This window comes from Balaenoptera ricei, chromosome 5, assembly GCF_028023285.1.
Source record: "Balaenoptera ricei isolate mBalRic1 chromosome 5, mBalRic1.hap2, whole genome shotgun sequence".
In the NCBI taxonomy this organism is placed as follows: domain Eukaryota; kingdom Metazoa; phylum Chordata; class Mammalia; order Artiodactyla; family Balaenopteridae; genus Balaenoptera; species Balaenoptera ricei.
In genome coordinates this window covers 52,654,629-52,677,152 of record NC_082643.1, presented here as the reverse complement: position 1 = coordinate 52,677,152, position 22,524 = coordinate 52,654,629, and the positions used below count along the sequence as shown (strand labels likewise).

The following is a 22,524-nucleotide window of genomic DNA, read 5'->3' as shown; positions in this document are numbered from 1 at the left end:
ATTTGATATGAACTCACTTGATGTTCAAGTAGATTTCTCTTTTTTAAATAAATGTTTGAAACAACCCTATCAAATATAGTGAATGCAGTATATCTGCCTCTGAGAAGCAATGTTATATAAATATCTATTAACCAAAATGTTCAACCTCTCAAAAGATGTAGAATTCAATCTGAAGGGCTTGGTCTAACATAGAAATCTTCTGAGTTTAATAAATGATCCTAATCCTTGGGGAAAATATAAAACAATTTTATGTATACAAACTTTATTCAAACCATCAGTTCTCCCTAATCTAGTAAATCTAAGGGACTTGATGTCATTTAAAAAATAATGTTTTTATATAGCAAAGTAAGGTTCTTAAACATCATATGAGCACTGTAGTGACTTAAGTTAGTATGTTCCTAAAATATATTTTTTTAATATAAAATAAGGGTTTAATAAGTAACGGTATATAAAATGTTGAATTTCAGAAAAACATTTAGGATTCATGCTTTGTATTAGTTTAAAAAAGTCTCCTCATTAATAAGATTTTGATACTGACCTTCCTGGGAATCTGTTGCTCCAGACACTGGAATCTGAGTCCTGTCCAAATCACTAATACGGTAAAGATCATCAAATTCTCCCCAGCGTGTCATTCCCCTGAAAAGTAATAAATCTTGTAAGAGATATTATTCTATCATAAAAAGGCATAGGATGGTTTTCAGATTTACAGTATTAATATAGTGCTGTGGGCCTCTGTAGGTAGACACATCATCCTAAGTTATAACAATTTTTTATATTATTAAAATTATATTTATACCAGAGTAGTCAGCTTGCATTTTAAATAATTCTTATACTGATTTTGAGCATGTTATGACCCAATAATTCAGTTACACACTGAACCACAAGATTATATAGATTCTGTAAAACATAAGTGCCAGTGGAATTAGTAGAAACCAATATAATCCATTCGTTTTTTTTTTTAAACATCTTTATTGGAGTATAATTGCTTTACAATGGTGTGTTAGTTCCTGCTTTATAACAAAGTGAATCAGCTATACATATACATATATCTCCTCCCTCTTGCATCTCCCTCCCACCCTCCCTATCCCACCCCTCTAGGTGGTCACAAAGCACTGAGCTGATCTCCCTGTGTTATGCAGCTGCTTCCCACTAGCTATTTATTTTACATTTGGTAATGTATATATGTCCATGCCACTCTCACTTCGTCCCAGCTTACCCTTCCCCCTCCCCGCGTCCTCAAGTCCATTCTCTACGTCTGCATCTTTATTCCTGTCCTGCCCCTAGGTTCTTCAGAACCCCCCCCCCCCTTATTTTTTTTTTTTTTTAGATTCTATATATATGTGTTAGCATATGGTATTTGTTTTTCTTTCTGACTTACTTCACTCTGTATGACAGACTCTAGGTCCATCCACCTCTCTACAAATAACTCAATTTTGTTTCCTTTTATGGCTGAGTAATATTCCATTGTATATATATGTCACATCTTCTTTATCCATTCATCTGTCGATGGACACATATGGTCACCTTATCTTTGATAAGGGAGGCAAGAATATACAATAGAGAAAAGACAGGCTCTTCAATAAGTGGTGCTGGGAAAACTGGACAGCTACATGTAAAAGAAAGAAATTAGCACACTCCCTAACACCATACAGAATCCATTCTTATACAGATATCTCACAATGCTTTTAGGAGAGTTTAGATACAAAGTGTTTATTCTGCCAACTTGCACTAAGTTCCTGTTGTATTCAAAGCATTTTTAGGTAAAGTGACTCCAATATAGTGATATAAAGCCTATCTTTAAGACGCTTGAGCACTATAAAGAATGCAATTTATAAAGGAGGAAAGTGTATGAGAAACTTCTTTTCTGGAAAATCATGATTTATATAGGGTACTAACAATTTTCAATGCATTCTAATGCCCAGAATACATAAAACTGGGCAACTGCTTATTTTTACCAGTTGGGCCAACACTCATTGTTATTTTCTTTCTGGCTTTAGATAAGCTACTTATCTTCTCTGTGCATTAGTGTTCTCACCTATAAAATGGGGATGATTATAGTATGAGGTAGGATAAGGTTATTGAGAAGATTAAATGAGTTAATTTGTGTAAAATCCTTGAAACAGTGCCCAACACGTAGTAAGCACTCAGTATGTGTTAAAAACTATTGTGATCGTCCTCATCTTCATTGTCATCCTCATCATAATCCCCATCATCTGTATCCATTTCATGATAGGTCAGGAGCCGTTAGGGATCCAAGGTATTCCTAGATGTCTCTAGGTTAATAGACACTATCGTAGCTGGGACCAGTCTTAGTCCTACTAAGAGTCTCTTCCATAATGTCTGTTTTCCTTATGACCAAAAAATATTCACCCATAGGGAATTTGTGGCATTAATTCTTCCCAAATGTCACTGGTGGCAACAACAACAAAAAATGCTTATTCATACGAATGGTGGCAAATATGAATAAACATGGTCCTTTTCTTCCTTGATCTCTGAATTCCTTTGATGTCTTTTTACAACTTCTGTATCATTTGGGCCTCATAATAAAAGCCTTATGACATAGATAAGATAATCCTAATTATTTGTTTATTAATTTTCTAGTAAGCTGTACTATACAGAATATAGCCAGCCAAAATAAATGTCTTAAAAGTCCAAGAACTTTAGGCAATAACTTTAACTCAAAAGAGAACTGTTTTGGTCCTGACTCAGACTCTAGTTATTCTTCCTTTTTCTTTTTTCTTTTCAATTAAAGTATAGTTAATTTACAATGTTTTAGGTGTATAGCAAAGTGATTAAGATATATATATATATACGTATATATTTCCTTTTACAGATTCTTTTCCATTATAGGTTATTACAAGATATTGAATATAGTTCTTGCGCTATACAGGAGGCCCTTGTTGTTTACCTATTTTATGTATAGTAGTGTGTATCTGTTAATCCCAAGCTCCTAATTTATCCCTCCTCCAATTTTCCCCTTTGGTAACTGTAAGTTTGTTTTCTGTATCTGTGAGTCTATTTCTGTTTTGTAAATAAGTTCATTTGTATCATTTTTTTAGATTCCACATATAAGTGATATTTGTGGTATTTGTCTTTGTCTGACTTACTTCACTCAGTATGATGTTCTCCAGGTCCATCCACGTTGCTGCAAATGGAATTATTTAATTCTTTTTTATGGCTGAGTAATATTCCATTATATATATATATATATATATATATATATATATATATATATACACACACACACAACATCATCTTTATACATTCATCTTTTGATGGGCATTTAGGTTGCTTCCAAGTCTTGGCTACTGTAAATAGTGCCGCTATGAACATTGGGGTTCATGTATCTTTTCAAATTAGAGTTTTAATCTTCTACAGATATATGCCCAGGAGTGGGATTGCAGTATCATATGGTAACTCTATTTTTAGATCTTTAAGGAACCTCCATAATGTTATCCATAGCGGCTGCACCAATTTACATTGCCACCAACAGTGTAGGAGGGCTCCCTTTTCTAGTTATTCTTATGATAGATAAAATTATCAATTTTCCCCAATCTATAGAAGATTAATTTAAAAAGGCAGATGTGATTATCATAGAAAGAGTGATAGCAATGGAAAAGACAGAATACCAACGAAAAATGGAAACTAAAAAGGCAAAGCACCCCGGTGCTATCTCCCATGGGGGAAGATGACAGAGCCCAAGCACACCAGACCAGTGATGTGCTATAAATTCTTGGTAATCCTGCCCAGCTTCACCCCTGTCCTCACCTTCTCTCAGCTTAGTGGTGTCACACAAATACAGAGAAACAAACATGCCTCAATATGGTCAGTGTTTGGCCCATTTTCCTTCCTACCATCTTAGCAAAAATAAACAACTCCCCCATCACCCCCAAACCCACCCGTTTTCAGCTCTGGATTGTGTAATTTGAAGCGTCTCCACATACAACTGTGCAAGTGACTAAGCTTGAAGGCAGTTACCCAAAGTTTTCCAAAGAAAACTGGTTGGGACTTCAAGTAATATCAAATAGTTTAACTTGCCCAAGCACAGGACTGTTAGCGTTGCCCTGATCAAGCTTCAGGATATACACCATTAGCAAATTTAAACTGTGGGGAGGTTTTCTAATGAGCTGCAAAATAAAAAGGAGGTAGAAATTTGACAGACACATAGAAGGCGGCCACTTCTCTACCCACATTGTAAAAGAAAAAACACTACTGATGTCATTCAAATGTACACCTGGCCAGTTTTTGCTCTTTATGCCATTCTGCCATGACTTGTCCAATGCACGTCAAAGCAGACTTTGGAAAGACATTAAAAGCAGAAATGAAAACTGGTGCAAGCAAACATAACCTCAATAAAGCTGTTTTTACGAAAAATTTCCAAAACAAAATACTTGGACCAGATATGAGAGATCAAAGTACTGTCCGTAGAATTGTTTCCATAAAAGATCACAAGTGGTCACAGCTCAAACTGATTTATTTTTAAACTTATACCGCTCCCATTAAGCTGATTCAGTGTGACTCATTTCAAAGATAATTAAAACAAACTAGCTTGACAAACTGATGATTCTCCCCAACGGTGAATTGAAAGAAAAGATTGCAGCCCTTCCTGCAGCTGAGTACACAACTTCCACGTCTTTCATTCCACATTCCATATCCATCCACTGGAGATATTAATCTGTGATCCTGAGAGAGTAGAGGTATAAGTTCTGCCCACACAAACCCAGTGTGGGAAAGAGAACAATAAGAATTCTTAGGGAGTGAGGGAATAGTCCATTTCCTTACACAATTTCACTCAAGGCTCAGAGTTTAAATGAATACCACCTTGAGGGTGGCAACCAGAGTGAGGGTGTCTAGGATTGGATTGAAACAAAGTGGCTCTGCACCCCACTAGGGAATCAGAGACCAAGGATCTTTTTCTGACAGTTCTTACCCACCAGAAAAATCTGATACACTGCACTTCAAATATTCTCCCAGTAAGTCTCATTACTGTGGTAAAGGGCAAGCAAAGTTTTCTAGGGTAGTCTTTCTCAACTTTATTATTTTTTTTCTCAGCTTTAAACTAAAGGAGATAATTTATGTTTGTTTCACATCACTGTTCTGATAAACAATAAGAAAAGGCAGATGGAGTCTATGGAAGGCACATCATAAGGAGATTAATTTATAATCTGCCACAGAATATGGAAAGGCAGCAATATACCTTCTCTACCTGGGCTTCTGAAACTCATCCTCAAATTCAGTGTCTCTAGGAACAAGGGTTTGAATTTTAATTGGAGAAATTAAAGAAAACATCTTGGGATATCCATTCAAAATCGTGATAGCTTAATGTGATAATACAGGTAGCTTACTGCATATCTTTGACATCCTCCCATAGTGTTCCACATTAATCAAGCGTTCATGATTCAAATAATTTAAATGCATCAAAAAGAGCTGGCTGCTCAGAGAACTTGGCAATGAGTTCTTAGGTAATAGGAAGAATGATAGCTAATTTTGCCAAATTCATACCTTGTACAGTTTCCTAAAGGCCCAGGGGTAATTTTTACTTTTAAATGATGCTCCTCGTCCTTTAGAATCATCAGCCCCATCCATCTTCTAGTACCTGAAGGTGAGGGATGCAGGGCTTCATCAGGCTGCCTAAGTCTGTCATTTCTCTTCTGCTCTTCATAAGTACTGGACCCTTTGCCCTTCATTAGTCTGGATGGGAGACTAATCAGAAGTGGTAGATGGGGAGACAGTTTACCCAACAGAGCAGAGGTAATGTAACCACCAGGATTCCGTGGGCTTCATTCGATACTAAATTCTGAGTCCTCTCTTTGTGTCGACACACTGCTGAGCACCGGGATAAAGATGAATAAAGCATGCTCCTTACCCTTGAGGAGCTCACAGGCCAGAGGGGGAGGCAGGGGTTTAAAAATACAGTTAACGGCGTGCTCTGAAAGGGATATAGAAAAGTTGTCAGGGCACCTACTACAGGGTCAGAAAAGGCTCTCTGGAGAACGTGTTACCGACCTGAATCTTAAAGGATTGGTGGAAGAGTCTAGCAAACGGATGTCGAGAAGCAGATAGGCTTCCAGGCAGAGAGTCAGGAAAGTAAGAAACTGCATGATATGTGTAGGGAATAATAAAATGTTCAGAATTGCTGGAACCTCACGTTTGAGAAAGATTGGCAAGGTGCAAATCACAGTGGGACTTCAGTGTTTTCCCCAAAGGAAAAGTGGTGCTTCCCTCAAGGTGATACCCGATTTTCCTTGGTTATGACCAAAGGTCAGATTGAGGAAAAGGTCAATCTCTACTGCTCTCTCTCCATCCTCTCTCCTGCTAGAACTCCAGCTCATCTAGTTATGGATAGAAGGATGGATGAAGAGAACGCTTGATACCTCCATGTATACACGAAAGGAAGATGTGTTAGAAAGTCAAGGATTAAAAAGGAAAGGGAGAAGGGAGGGAGGAAGAAAACAATATTTATATCTGTGATTTCTTTGGGAATATTTATTAATTTTTCTAAAAATTGTAAAGGATAATGAAAATATATATCTCAGCCCAACTTATATATTCAAGGTACAGTTGCATAATCCCACACAGAGTACTGTTTTGTGCATTTACTGTACTTCACATGCATTTTGTCCTGATCCTAACAGGACACAGTAATCAGATGGAACAAAATTAAGTCTCCTTTCCAGAAAGCAGGAAAAGCCCTTTGTTCTAAGAAGAGGAGAAATTTAAATTTTATCCCCCCCTTTTTGGTGATAAGACCAGGGCTAATGAAATCTTGCCTTTACATTTTGTTTTTTCTAGTGAAAGAATACAGTCTCCCAGAAGAGAAGGAATACAGCAGAGAGGTCAAGAGCCAGACTCTGGCACCCATAGACCTGAGGTCCAGTCCAGTTCTGCTACATGGTAATTGGGGATCTTGCACAAACTACCTAACCTCTCAGAGCCCTGGTTTCTGAACACCTACGTCCTAGAGTTGATGGGGGATTAAATGAGGTTGTATATAAACGTTAGAGCTTTCATCCTTGAGGCACACAAAAAAGGTAAATATGAAGATCATTTTCTAAGGAATTAAAATCATAAAAGGTAGCTCACCTTTTGGAAAAGACATCTGGTGACTTCAGCACAGTGAAAGAAGGGATTTGCTTCTCATCTTGTATTTTCAGTTGTATAGGCCGCTTTACTCCCCAGAAAATGTCCAGCGTTCCTTCAACAATTAGTTTACCATCGTCAGTCTAGGGAAGAAACCAATCATCTCAAACACTATTTTTGTATTATTTATAGAGGCAAATGTTTTAACTGAAGATGTAGAAATGAAGTCTGTAAGACATCTTAATAGATAAAAAATAAATTCCCAGGTGGGACTGTTTGGCTTTTAAATTTATCTACAAAACAATTCTATTTTTGAAACATTCTTTTATTTTTGAAAACAGCTATAACCAGCAAAGTCATAATAGTAGTGACATGCCCACCAGAGGGCACAGTATGCTAAAATATTTTCTGAACTCTGCTTCTTCAATTAAGTGGAATTTTAATTCTTTAATTCTATTTAGCTTAAAATTAAAGCAGAATTAAAAACTGTGCTAAAGTAGAAATCAGAAGAACAGCTATTGTTCAGTTTAGTGGCTATTTTCTCATTTCTGAACAGGAAAAATTTAGCTCACAAACTTATGCAGAACAAGTGAAATAATGTATGTAAAAACACAGTGTAAAATACACAACAAATTATATTTTTGAAAAAAATCAATAGCACTTGAATAATCTCTTTTAAGTTGGAACTATTATAACAAAAGAAGGAAATTCTATGCAAAGAAAAATTAGTAAACAGGATTGAACACTTACTTATCCTGTGGATGTAGATATTAATACCAAAGCACATTCCCATAGAATGTATTTTCTAATCTTTCTCTCTTATATATGTAAAAGTCTGTTACTAATGTAGTGTTATTATTATAGTAAATTTGGAAAATATAGAAAGAATATTCCAACTATCCACTAACTACTCTAACATGCAATAACTACTTGTTATTATGAAAAATCAATAATTAGAAAACATTATAAACACAAATGACTCAATTCTTATTTGAGAGTGTAATGAAAACTCCAGACTCTGGAATCAGACAGACCTGTGTTTGAACTCTGTCTCTGCCATTTCCTAGCCGTGTTCTCTTGGGCAAGATGTCAAACATCTATAAAACTGGGCTGCTTCTTCTGAAGAATGAAATCATAACAATCCTTGATTCATAGGACCTCGTATTTAAAGTGCTCAATAAATGTTATTGCTTATTATTTCTTTGGCTGACAAACCTACTTTGGAGTCACTCCTGAAACAAAATTTTGCTCTTTCTCCCCCTTTTGAGTTCATATCTCAGATCACTGTGAGGTCAGGTACCAATCAGTTGTCCTTAACAGCCAAACATAATTTGCTCTCTGAAATGGCAGTACACGATGCAGAGCCTACATTTTAGTTATTGATGTATAAATCTTTTCGTGGCTTAATTATACTACAATGAATCCCTTATATCAAAAACTCATAGAATAACTGCTCTTCTGAGGTTATCTAACTTTTGCTTTCAAGAAGAAATACTCCAACTATTATCAGAAAATGAGGTTTTCTCATGTAAGGAATATCAGAATATTTTTTAATTTCAGAAACCATCTCTAGGACTTCCCTGGTGGCGCAGAGGTTAAGAATCCGCCTGCCAATGCAGGGGACACGGGTTCAAGCCCTGGTCTGGGAGGACCCTACATGCCAAGGAGCAACGAGGCCTGTGGGCCACAACTACTGAGCCTGTGCTCTAGAGCCCGTAAGCCACAACTACTGAGGCTGCGTGCCACAACTGAAGCCTGTGCACCTAGAGCCTGTGCTCCACAAGAGAAGCCACTACAGTGAGAAGCCTGCACACCGCAACCAAAAGTAGCCCCCGTTCGCTGCAACTAGAGAAAGCCTGTGCGCAGCAACGAAGACCCAGTGTAGCCATAAATAAATAAATAAATTTAATTAAAAAAAAAAAAAAAAGAAATCATCCCTTTTGAAAGTAACTAAATAAATTATCCCTGAAGGCTTGTTTATACTTATCTAATCTCATTGTCTCAATCTTTAGGCCTTTTCTCTTCTAGATCTACACCAATACCCTTGGTGATCTCAATGATCCTTATACGCCATCTCTAAACTAATAGCTCACAACTTTAGATATACAGCCCAAACCTTCCCCTAAACTTCAGTTGTCAAACTTGACATCAAATTTAATATGTTCCTAATTAACTTTTGATCTTTCTTCCTGTAAATATTTTCCTTTCCCAGTCTTCCCCATCTTGGTAAATAGAACCCCCATCTTTCCAGTTGTTCAGGTCAACATTTTTAAAGTCACCATTAATCTTTCTTTCATACTTAACCTCTCAAAATCCAATATGTTAGCAAATCCTATTAGCTTTATCTTAAAAATATATCCCCGATATGGCTATACTCACCATGGGTACTACCACAATTCTAGTTTATATCATTGTCATTGTTTGCCTGATTATTGCAACAGTTTCTTTGTGGTCTACCTCATTCTTCTCTTGCCCCTCTATGTATTCCTAGTAGCTAGAGAGATCGTTTTATTTTTACTTTTTTAACTTTTTATTTTATATTGGAGTATAGTTGATTAACAATGTTGTGTTAGTTTCAGGTATACAGCAAAGTGATTCAGCTATACATATATATGTATCTATTCTTTTTCAAATTCTTTTCCCATTTAGATTGTTACATAATATTGAGCAGGTTCCCTGTGCTGTACAGTAGGTCCTTGTTGGTTATCCACTTTAAATATAGCAGTGTGTACATGTCAATCCCAAACTCCCTAACTATCCCTCCCCCCCCTTCCCCCCGGTAACCATGAGTTCGTTAGAGAGATCCTTTTAAAATGAATCTTTAGATAATACCACAACTCCTCAGTGGCTTTCCATCTCATTCCAAGTACAAGCTGAAGTCTTCACAATGATCTATAAGAGCCTACATGCTCTGGTGCCCTCTCCTTCTCAGTTCTCTCTATAGCTTCCTTGTTCTCTACTATCCCATTCCCACAAGGTCCCTGCTGCACTGGCTTCCCCACCGTACCTCAGTTACACCAGCCAGGCTCAGGACCTTTATTGGGCTGCTGGATATGTCTGTGTCTGGAATGTGTGTCCCACAGACTTCTACAAGGTTTGCTCCCTGACATCTTTCAGTCTTTGGTCAAATGTTCCTCTTTCCCCATCCACTTAGATTCCTGAGCCCTCTTCCCTGCTTTGTTATTCTCCACAGCCTTTCTTTTTTTGGCTGCATTGGGTCTTCATTGCTGCACGTGGGCTTTCTCTAGTTGCGGCGAGCAGGGGCTACTCTTTGTTGCGGTGCGCGGGCTTCTCATTGTGGTGGCTTCTCTTGTTGCAGAGCACGGGCTCTAGGTGCGCAGGCTTCAGTAGCTGCAGCACGTAGCTGCAGTAGGCAACTCAGTAGTTGTGTCGCACAGGCTTAGTTGCTCCGCAGCATGTGGGATCTTCCCAGACCAGGGCTCGAACCCGTTTCCCCTGCATTGACAGGCAGATTCTTAACCACTGTGCCACCAGGGAAGTCCCTCTCCACAGCCTTTATCGCCATTGGATACACAGTTTACTTTTTTGTTTCTTTTCTGACTACTAAAATGTAAGCAGCATGAAGGCAGGACATTGTCTAGTTTCTTCACTGCTATGTCTCTAGCTTTTAGAACAATGTCTGCTGTGTTGTATACAATAAATATTCATTAAATTAATTAATCAGAGATTTAGAAAGCTACATGCTATTCTCCATGGACTGCCCCTTTTAACAGTGTCCATCATTGTAACTAAGTCAGAGACTTGAAAATTCCGGATTCTAACTTTATTGACGGTGAGTAAAGATGGAAAGATTAAGCAATCTGATATTCTCACTGTAAACTTTACTTCATACAGTTTTAAAAAATTATGTAAGACAGGACACTTTATTCTAAAAAATCAAATGACTTTTGCAAATTGAGCACTGATTCACAGAATAGGAAATGACATGCCTCGACTTATATGTCTGTCACATCAAAATTCAAACATTTTCCTAAAGGAAACGAACTTTTTAACATCATGAATTCTGTGGAAACAACTGAATTAAAATATAAAATCATTTTCTTAAAGTTTTGATCTTTTCTTAAATTTTATATTTTTACAGTTACCTATATGAGAGATCTAAGATACAGGATAATATTGAAATAATTTAAAATTAGGCCATTTAAAAAATTTAGGCCCATTTCTTTATAAAGGGATTAGTTATTTCCTACTTCTGTAGGAAATTACATATAGGAAGGTAATTGAAATGTCCAATCAAACTAAATCGTTTAAGCTCACTAGTAAAGGCCAGAGAGGTTTATAAATTTCCTTCTGTTCCAATTGCAGATTTAAGCCAATGGTGGCCGAAAGTCAATGCTGTACACATTTGAAGATCTGAAACATAGGTAGAAAGTTCTAATGTTCCCTAGGACCAGGAAGATATTGCAAAGATGTGAAGTGAGTCCCATTAGAATACAAGACTGAGTAGGAAGACCTGTGGAGAATGAGGCATTAAAAAAAACAATCTAAGGCCACTTTGTACAGTAGCCTGCCAGTTGCAACCTTAAAAATGCTTGCTGAATTGTTTCTAGGATAGATTTTTAATGGAATTGCTGTTCAAAAGATGTTCATACTCTGTTTTTAAAGTAGAAAGCAAATATGTCATTAAAGTTGTTTTAAACTTTTTCCCATTCTAAAAAATACTTGGAAAGTCACAGATGTTTCAGGACTAGGATTTTGCAATATAGTCTAAAACTGAAAAATCATGATCAAGTTAAAGATTCACCTGTTTCTCCCAGACCATTTGCGTTATGGACTCCAACTTATCCTGACTTCTCTGTACTTTTATGGATTTTTTTCTCCTGTGAATCAAACTGTACTGCATTTCTTTGACGGGCTTACCTGTCCATATAAAATATGCAGATTTTTCTGGTTCTTATAAAAGATGTTATAGGTCTCCAATAAAGAATTAAGTTGTTCCCTAAAAAAACAATATTACATTCAGTTACAATCAGTCTTAGGCTCTTTAATGGTAGAAGGCAATAATGGTGCCTTCAGTTCAAAAACATATGAGATAGGAAAAAATGGTTCAATGGAATCTTTACTATTCTGTCATTTTAATACAGGTCATTGAAAACTGAAGCCTTCTTAGGACATCAACAAGTGTTGAAGATGTTAATTCATAAATAAATAATCAAAGTAAAACAAATAAAATCTGGTCTTAGGTGGTTACTTTCCCTTAGTGAAGATGTGTGTTAATAATTTCAAAGTTGAATTTGATTTTTAAAAAGTCCTTCAAAATTTTCCATAATGAAGAAATGACTGGCTGCAAAGAGCTGTTTGAATTGAATATATAATCTAAAGCAGTGGTTCTCAACCCATTTAAGTCACAGTATCTTTTGAAACCCTGATGAAAGCTTTGGCTTCCCTGCAGGGGTTTGGGTTAATCCTATATATAAACACATAGTTTTGCATATACAATGTGTAGTAGCTAATTTATGTGCTATTTTGAAAGACTTTCCTGATAAACAAGGAAGGAGTTATTTTCCACATAGTGTAAGTATAGGTTCTTTTTATCTGACAGTGACAAACTGACATTTAAAAATATTCTTTGTTTAAAATTCTGGAGTAAAAGGGAATTCCCTGGCTGTCCAGTGGTTAGGACTCCAGGCTTTCATGGCCAAGGGCCCAGGTTTGATCGCTGTTCAGGGACCAAAGATCCCACAAGCTGTGTAGTGCGGCCAACAACAACAACAAAAAATTCTGGAGTGTATACATCAAAATATTTCTAGTGGGTGGTAGGATTTGAGATGATTTTAAATATTTTTCTACTGTCCTCTCTGTTGTCAAGTTCTTCCCGGGGTTGTTGTTGTTTTTATAAAATTTTGAGTTAGTTTTATTTTGACAGTTAACAATTAAAATATTTTCATAAGAGAATAAATAAATAAATAACCAAAGGATGGAAAATAACTGCAGGCAAAGTGGTGAGGAAAGTGTTCTGTAGCAGGAGGCAGCTGTAAAACAGATTTCATTTCACATTCCTTTTTTGTTTTACAACATTTAATCAACCTAAATTAAGCACCTAGTATGTGCCTGACTTTATGCTTTCCACTGGAGATCCAGCAACAGCTCAGGAGTGGTTGTTGCTCCTGAACATCTCACCCTCTGTGGCAGGTGAGCTCTGGCAACGGGAATGCTGGTTCCTGCCACACCTCCGTCCTCCCTTTGTGCTACCACAGCTCAAGATGCTGCTCTCACTCACCCTGCTGGTCCAAGCTATCTTCTCTCACCTGCATTATGGCAACAGTCTCCTAAAAGCCTCCCTGTGTTTGTTGTCTATTCTCAACAGCAGGAGTTATTTTAAGACAAACCTGATCACCTCTCTCCTTTGCACAAAGCTCTTCAATATCTTCTCATCATTAGAATAAAAACCAATATCCTTCCAATGACTTCAAAGGCCAGTTGGGCTCTGATCCCTGTTACACCTTCCATCTCATTTCTACTTCTCTTTCCTTCACTCACTGAACTCTAGCCGCTGGCCTCCTTGATGTTCCTTGAGTACTCCAGGCACATTCTCACCCCAGGGCCTTTGTACATGATGATCCCTCTGCCCAGAATGACCTCCCCCACGCCATCACACTGTTAGTGCATTCATTTTTTTTTTAGCTATTTACTCCAACGTCACCTGCTCAAGGAGTCCTTCTTGACAACCAAATCTGAAAGTTTGCCTTCTCCCAACATTCATATCCTGCTTTCCTCCTTACCTCTGCCCCTTAGTCACCATCTAACCTTGAATATATTTTATTTATTTATCTTATATTCTGTCTCCTTCACTAGACTGTAGCTCCAAGAGACTAGGCTTGCTTCCATGTTTCGTTCACACTATGTTTCATGTGCCTGGAAGAGAGCATGGCACATAGTAAGAACTCAACAAACACTGGTTGAATGAAGTGATCAGAAGAAGTCTTATTCCTAAAATAAAACCAAACATATCAACAGGTGGAAAGCTTTTTTATATAAGTTGTTTTATGGGGGAGACATCTCATGATATTAAACTTCCAGGTATAGTAATTGATAAAATCCCTTTGATCTTCAATACCTGTCTCCCTCCCATAAGAATACTTGGCTCCATGAGGGCAGGAATTTTGGTCTATTTTATTCATTGCTGTCTTCCCAGTGCTTAGAGCAGAGCTTTGTGCATAGTGGGCTCTTATTCAATAAGCATTTAATGAATACTGAATGACAGAGTTCATGTATATTGATTTTTATGTTTGAGATCAGGTAAACATACTTTCCACTTGACTTTTCTCACTTGTAATTTTTAATGCGCACATTTCCAAGGATCAGGACACTCCACACAAACACCACATAAAAAAATTCTACAGAATTCCTCCATGTTATTATTCCATTTCCCAACTGGCTTACTTTAGAATTTTAGTGCTGATGAATATTTCTGTTCTAAACATCACTGGGCACACAAGGGATTTTGTTTCATTGGAGTCATTGCTGTGGGATGGTTCCTTAAAATTAACATACTGGTAAAGAGCATGAAGACTTTTATAGCTCTCATTATTGGGTGCCAGGGCAGCATACGGAAATTTCCAGTTCACTTGGGATGCAACTCCTGATATGCTGAGCTGTGAGAGTTGTTATTAAAGTAAATGAATTTTTACATAAACTTATTCCCTCAGCTTCTGTTTCTGATTAAACTGCATGATAAGGTATGGTACAAGTATCCTTCAAAGTATTTACCTCAGGACCATGTTTGATTAGAAAGATTATTCTCTGGGAACAAGCTACTTGGAAAATGTTTCTGTATCTGAAGAAACCTGACTAGATCTTTCTGCACAGAAATAAGTCTCCAAATGACCCAGGGAGTCAGCAAACTGTGGTCCCAGGCCACCTGCTTTTGCAAATAAAGTTTTATTGGAATACAGCCACACTAATTTGTTTGCCTATTGTCTATAGCTGCTTTCTTTCTATAACTGCAGAGTTGAGTAGTTGTGATACAAACCATATGGCCCACAAAGCCTAAAATATTTATTATCTGACCCTTTACAGAGGTAGTTGGCCAACCTATAAACTATGTGTGACACAGGGTAACTAAATACCACAGAAATCTTCCATATTTTTCTCACCACAGGCAGGGTCTTTCCGACTATCAATGAAACTTTGAAGGATTTTGGCATGTGGAAGAAGAAAAGAGTTCAGTCAAATAGCGTTGGGATAAAATTAGGTAAGTTAATGGTGCCATAAAGTGAGAAACTAGAAAAGAAAATCCAGATGTTAGGTAAACAACTATAGTAATGGTGTATGCATTCCAAGTATTAAAACTTCATCACATTTTAATCGTATGGACTTTACCAGAGGAACTTTGAAAATGATTAGTTTATGCACCTGATGAAGCAATGGGTTAATACAACACGAGGATAAAGTGTAGCCTGCAACATTCTCACTCGACTTGTTGGCATTAAGGGCACAAAGAGCTGAAGAAGTTATTGTCAAGTTGATTATCTCTTATCTGCTGACTGATTCGAATTTTGTCCTCTAACAGAAGACCTGTCCTAATGGTCATCATTCATACATTTGCTGTGTGAGCACAATAAAGAGGTCTCAGCCATACACTGAGGTGGGTGAGAGCTTGAAGGAATAGACTCTGCCTACTGTGCACTTTGGAGGGGAAGGATTAAGCAAGAAGAGTGTGAGGAGCTTACCAGGCAAAGAAAATATTAACAAGGACATTCTAGATATTTCTGTAGTTTTTGTGACAAAAGCTCAGCGAGTTGGGACTCTAAGAGTAGAACATGTAAAATGGGGAATGGTGAGTGATGAAGAAGCAGGCAGGAACCTTGTGAACCATTTTAAGAAGCTTAAAATTCACCCTGCAGGCAATGGGCAGTTACCTGAGGTTGCAGGCAAGTGTAAGGTATGATGTGCCTAAGGGCCACTAGGGAGCTTATGGAAGACAGATTGCAGGACAAAACAACACGGAGGCAGCAAGATGAGTGGAACAATTGCAATGGTACTGGGGTAGAGAGCCAAGGCTATGTTCTGTGGAAAGGTGATCAAATGTCCCTCATGTACAGAAGAATCTAAAGTCTAGAAGAGACCTAAAATAAGTATAGGGATTATTTGGTTTAGGAGATCCAAAGGCCACCATTAAAGTGTTATCTAGGCAGTCCCTAGTCAGGAAAGGGAAGACTGATTTAATATACATGGTGACTTGTCAGTGGTAGTTATAATGTATTTTTTAGGATTTAACTTAAATGTTAGCTATGGACCTCCCTATCTCATAAAACAGGAAAAAAATCATCTGTGTACTTTTCCCTCTCAGCCCCAAAGAGTCCCCCACCCAGCCTAGACCAGACTGCTTAGCAGCTGTTCAACTGCCCTAACAAAGCTATAAAGTGGGTGATAAGAAATGAATTCCATATCCAGTCTTCTCAGTTTACAAATTTGTCTAGAAGCCACAGGGACACCCAAGAAGTTGGCATGGTACAAACAGCCTGTATATCAATACTTTATGTGTGATACATAAATTGATTTTCTAAGAAGAGCTTGGTTTTCTTGAACATGAAATACTGTATCATAATATATCGTAAGAATTTTAAAAAAACATTATCACATAATATATAACATGAATAGTGTTTTTATAAAACTAAGGAATAGCAAACTTCTATGTAAACTGGACTTCTAACTGAATGAACACATAGAGTCATAAGCTTCCCTGGGACAGAAGCTGGCACTGTGCACTGACAGTACAGAGAGGGGACCCTGATAGATGCAGATGGACACACAGAATTAGTCATTACAGCTCCTGGGTGAGTGCTTACCAGGGAAGGACTTAACATGGGGGGGCGATAGGTGTAGGGGAATGATGCCAGGGCTCCTGCTCCTTTAAGGTTCCCTGTTCCTGTTAAGGCTGCCAGCTCAGTTTTAATGAGTAAAAGTGGATCCAGAGTTGACTGTAAAATGCTTAGGTGTACTTTGCACTTTGTGGTCTGAATTGCATCTGCTCAGCAGATGGGAATTACCCACATTCTGACGTTCGTCATGAATAATGGGCTGAGCAAGAGAGGAGTTCCTCAATCTTATCACGCTATTTGGCCGGAAGAAACACTTTGTATTTAATTTTATAAACTGTAATATGCATTGACATATTGGGCAGCACGAAGAGTGGAAATGAGTTATGCCCTGCATCCACAGATAGAATGAATGTCAAATTTTAGTTGTAATAAGAGTTCTCCCTCATTTTAGTAATGACTTACAGCATAGTTCAGTGGCTATCTGATCCTTTTCCTGGAAACCAAAAAACCCCATCTCATTCTTTACTAAGTGAGTCTTACAATTTGGACAAAGGCAAACGAGAAATACTGTTGTATGTTGTAGCCCAACACAAGCTTCAGAGATTGCCACATGACACAAAATAAACTTCAGTGGAAAATACAACCCAATGTAGGCACCAAAGGCAAATTTGGCCATGGCTGTGCTTCCTGAGTTTGTGTTATTTCTGCCTCTTGGAGACTTGCTGAAAAATGTTCAGGCTCCCAGCCAGGCAGACACCGAACCACATAGTGACAGCAGCACTAGAGACAGCATTCTGCTGTGTGTATTGCCATGTTTAAGAGCAGGAACCTAAAACATTCGAAAGAGTCTTTTCCGCGAGATGAGGAATTGAGGTAGAATAAAAATGCTAGCTTGCTCTCTTACACAGTCACCCCTCCCAATTTTGTTCATAATGTTACATTTTAGCAATGAGATTAACTATTTAATGTCAGGTTCAAAAAACTGAATTTGAAACTTAGAATTATTTTTACAAAAATCATATTAACACGTAAAGATAGCAAATTGATCATTTCCTGGGAATTAAGGTTGTGATTTTTTATTTTATGTGTTGTAGTTCTGTATACTTTTCAAACTCTATATAGTAAGTGCATAATACAGTCATAATGTTTTCATAATTTTGCTTCCATAAACATGTAATATGAACTCCTGTATGTTTTTGGAAAGGGGAACCAGGAAATATGGGGACAAAAGAACGAGTAAAGCCTTATCATTAAGCTCTTTGCCAAGACAAACCATCATTCCATATTACTGACGTCTGCAAGCAGTAGCAGAATTCTCTTAACCCACATTATCCTTCGTTACTGTCAACTTGAATCCTGGAATTAAAATTGCAAACTCCTGCCACCCCTCTTCCATAAGTGGCTACAGCTCCAGTTCTTTTTGTCTTTGGCCTCATCTCCTGGCTCAAATGATAAGGAAAGAAGACTGCTTTTCAACCTTTGCTTAGAGACTTTCTTCAGCTAGCAAAGTAGGTTATTCATTTCCATTGCAAATGAAGGGATTGGGTTCCACAGTTTGAATACTGAGAAGCTGGGAAGGGAAGGGCTATCTCGATTGAAGCAAAAATGCAAAACCTGAATGATCAGGGAGCCCTGAATTTGTTTAACTCTCCCGACTTCCTTCAAAGGGCCGCCCTTTTTGAAAAGGAAGGGTTTTGAACATCTTTAGCAACTCTGCTCAAGTATCATTAATTATTGCTGGTGGTTGGGATGATGGTGCCTGTGATTTGTTTGCCTTTTTCTTCCAAGCAGTTCTATTCTAGACCCTAAGTCTCTGTCAGTGCTGACAATTGATAATGAAAAGGACCTGGGAGTTTCCTGAAATCCATTAGTAATCTAATCAGTAAGGTAATATAACTAGACTTGTCTCACCTCCACCACATAACCACCCTCTGGCTGCTTTTGGCCATTTTGTGACTTTTGTATTTTCTGAGGTATACATCTTTTTAAGATTACCCCTGTAAACAATGGCCCTGGAGCCATTAATGAATAGATCTATCAACTTCTCTCAGGTCCTTAACACCTAGAACTCAGATAAGAGCAAAAGGATTAAAGATTAAGGTATAATTTCACAATATTAAAAAGGAATTTGAAGTGACTGATGGCTAGTCGGTTGATAGAAAACAAAAACCCCCAAAATGTTTTCTTGATTATGAAAACTCCACTGTTTAAGAGGGGAGCTGTAGCTACTCAGAACAATGTCACTAGATGTTGGTAAGACATGGAAGAGGGGATAAAAAGGGAGAGGCAAAGAAGGATCGTATCATTTATTAAAATGCTCGTGCTTCTGAAGAAGACAGGAATGTGCCTTAGAGCTGATACCTGATTTTGAAGAGAATTCCTTTATAAGGGTAACTATCAGATTTTATATTTTAACACACCAGCTTGTTTTCTAACAACCTCAGATAAAGGAAGACACTTATCTACTCTCTTTCTCTCTATGGTTTGGCTTCTGAAGATTTTTATGAAAAATTCACAGCCTGTTATTCCAGTTGGCGGCTGCAATGCTCAGCTTCTGCATCAGACCTTGGTTTCTGTTATCACATGCCGCTGACTTCCTAAGGGCAGCCCAAGCAGTTTGTGGACGGGGAAGAAAGAATGAGGGAAGTCTATGCTCTACAATCTCCTTTTCTGGCCTGAAACACAGAGAAGTGTGGTCTCTGGCTCGCAGCCCTGACACTATTTGCAAATCAGTACTGATTTTTATATTCTATTCTAATCCAATGTAGGGACTTGAAACTACCTCCACTTCGATGGAAACTACCTCCACTTAGATGGAAACGCTTCGATGTTTCTTGTTGTAGCTGATGGTTTTGGAGAGAACAAAGAAATATTTAGTGCCCAAGAAAAAGCTGTTTGAAAACTACAGAAAAATTATGTGTCCTGAATGTGTGGACAATATGAAACACAGTGGTAGATGTTAGATAAATGGTCCTAAAACCGGACCTGAAGGGCTTGTTGAAACAGATCATGAGTGGCACCTCCAAAGTTTCTTATTGAGTTATGTCTGGTGTGGGTCCTGAGAATTTGCATTTTGAACGTGTTCCCAGGTGATTCTGATGCTGCTATTCCAGAGACCACACTTTTGAAATCCATTCTTTCAGATCTCAGGATGCTGAGAATCACGGTGATATTATTCTTTTAGGGGAAGGGAAGTCTATCAACTGGCAGGTTGCAGGTTGAAATAGGTGGACATTCCAACTGAAACTAAAATAGTTACATATAACCAGCCTACTAACATTTCTGCCCTTTCCTCCTCTGTTACTGAAGTAAGAGGCCAGGGAACACTGTCCTTGCAGACATTCTTTGGGAGGAAGTTTGTTCTAGTTTCCTATTGCTGCTGTAACAAATTACTACAAACCTAGTGGCTTTAAACAACACAAACATATTATCTTACAGTTCTACAGGTCAAATGCAGGTCTCACTGGCTATAACCAAGGCTGTACTTCTTCTGAAGGCTCTAGGGGAGAATACATTTCCTTGCTTTCTCCACTTTCCACAGCCTACCCACATTCCTTGGCTTCCGGCTCCCTTTTCCATCTTCAAAGCCAGCAGTGGCTATGCAATCCTTCCCACTCCATCACTCTGACATGGAATCTTCTCACATAGTTCTCCTACCCTCCCACATTTAAGGACCCTCATGATAACATTGGGCCCATCTGGATAATCTCCCAAATTTAAGGCTAACGGATTAGCATCCTTAATTCCATCTGCAACCTTAATTCCCTTTTGCGACGTAACATAAAATATTCACAGGTTCAGGGGATTAGGAAGTAGACATCTTTAGGAGGTCATTATTCTATCACGGGATTCAGGGGTGACTCCTATCCAAATATTGTCTGAATACGTGGGAGGCATCTTGTTAGAAATCAGAATCTGTATTTTAACCGAGATCCCCAGGAAATTTGCATGTATGTTAAAATGGAGAGAAGCCCTGATATAATCACCTTGCCTCTAGGTACGAAACAGTATTTAAGGGTAATATATGTCAAGCCAAAATACTAAAGTCCTGATTTAGTTCCTTGATGCTGATACCCCATACTCACTCATCATCAGCAAAAGTTTATTGAGGAAAAAAAAAAAAAAAAGTTTATTGAGGGATTACTACGTAACAGACAATGTAATAGATGCTGGGGAGACTGCAATATTTAAAACCAATGGGGCCCCTGCAGTGATGGGAGTTGCTTTCTGGAGGAGGAAGATAGAAAAAAAAAAAACAAAACAAAAGAGCAAATAAAGAAATATGTTGATTTTACATAGGGGTAAGTGCCATAAGAACAATAAAACATCGTCCTGTGATGCAGCAGATGAAAGAGGGCATTTTAGAAAAGGTGATCAGCAGGCCTGAAATATTCAACTGACACCTGAGTAATGGGAAGGAGCTAGCCCTGGGAAGAGTCAAAGAAAGTGTCCTGAGCAAGAGATGCTGGTGCCACATCTTGTGTGCAGGACTGAGCTTGACATGTTTAAAGGAGAAAAACAAGGGAAGAATGGCTCAAGATGAGGTTCTAAAGGTTCTCCAGGCCAGATCGCATTGGGCCTTAGAGACTCCTTATGGTAAGGAGTCTGCAATAGGAAGCTTTGAAGGGTTCAAGCAGGACACTGTGACTACATTGTAAAGAGACGTTCTGGCTGCTGGGGGAGGATGGATTCCGGGGACAGGGAATGGAAGCTGGCAGCTCGATTAGGAGGCAGTTCTAGTTGTCCAGGCAAGAGACAGTGCTGGCTTGGACTAGATGGTGAGAAGTGGTCGGATATTGGAGGCGGAGTTGATGGGACTTGCTGTGGGGCTGGGTGTAGAAATGAGGAAATGAAACAATTACGTTGGTTTCTAGCTTCCATTAGGATCTTGCTTCTCATTTTTCCATGATTTAAACTTTTAGGTCTTTCTAATACGTGCCCTATAGATATTTTTTTAAAAGCCAGTTAAAAAGTAAACACAGATGTGTCACACAACACGCGTCATGATTGGAGCAGATGCAGGCTGACCGTAAAAGAACACGCTTTGTGTATGAACGGCTGGGAAATTTTGTGCTTGTTGAGGATGAGTACCTTGACTTCACAGTCTGATGCCCCTTGTTCCCTTGAGATGGGGAAACTATTCTGTTAAGCCTTTTGGACTGATACGCCTTTCAGCCACTTGGACCATCAGGATTGTTACTAGAGTGTCTGAAACACAACAGGGGGTCAGTGATCCCCGGGGCCATCTACGTGAGCATGAACTAGAGACAGGGCTTTCCTTACAGGGCTTTTACGGTGCTCTTCTGTAATGCCGCCGTGACTTTGACCACTGATTCTCTTTACACGGGAAAAAATACATTAAGCGACCTCCTTGTCTCTATTCTGGGCGTCCTCCATCTACTCTTCACACTCTATCCAGAGTATGTAGAGCATACAGAAGCATATCATCTGCTTTGGTTAACATCCTTAAATGTCTCTATACTGCTCTTGGTATAAAAACCCCAAATCCTTATCACAGCAGGTAAAGTCCTGCTTGGTCTCTCTTCCTCTTTAGCCTCTTTTACAGAGATGCTTTTTCCTGTGTCCTGCACCTCAACCACTCTGGGAACTTTCACTGGCTGGAACTCTGTGCTCCCTCTGGCCGTGAAGATGTCAGGAG

The 22,524-nt window shown here is 38.4% G+C and overlaps 1 protein-coding gene across 2 annotated transcripts in view; it reads right to left on the bottom strand.

Moving 5' to 3' along the window:
• The window catches only part of RASSF6 (Ras association domain family member 6), a 60,405-nt gene that overhangs the window by 18,503 nt on the left and 19,378 nt on the right, over positions 1-22,524 (bottom strand). For both annotated transcript variants that reach the window (XM_059924052.1, XM_059924051.1), the window contains exons 3-5: positions 11,962-12,040; positions 7,084-7,223; positions 539-636 (exon numbers count right to left, since the gene is read on the bottom strand). In XM_059924052.1, coding sequence (XP_059780035.1) covers positions 539-636; positions 7,084-7,223; positions 11,962-12,040 — 317 coding nt within the window. The remainder of the gene's footprint in view (positions 1-538; positions 637-7,083; positions 7,224-11,961; positions 12,041-22,524) is intronic.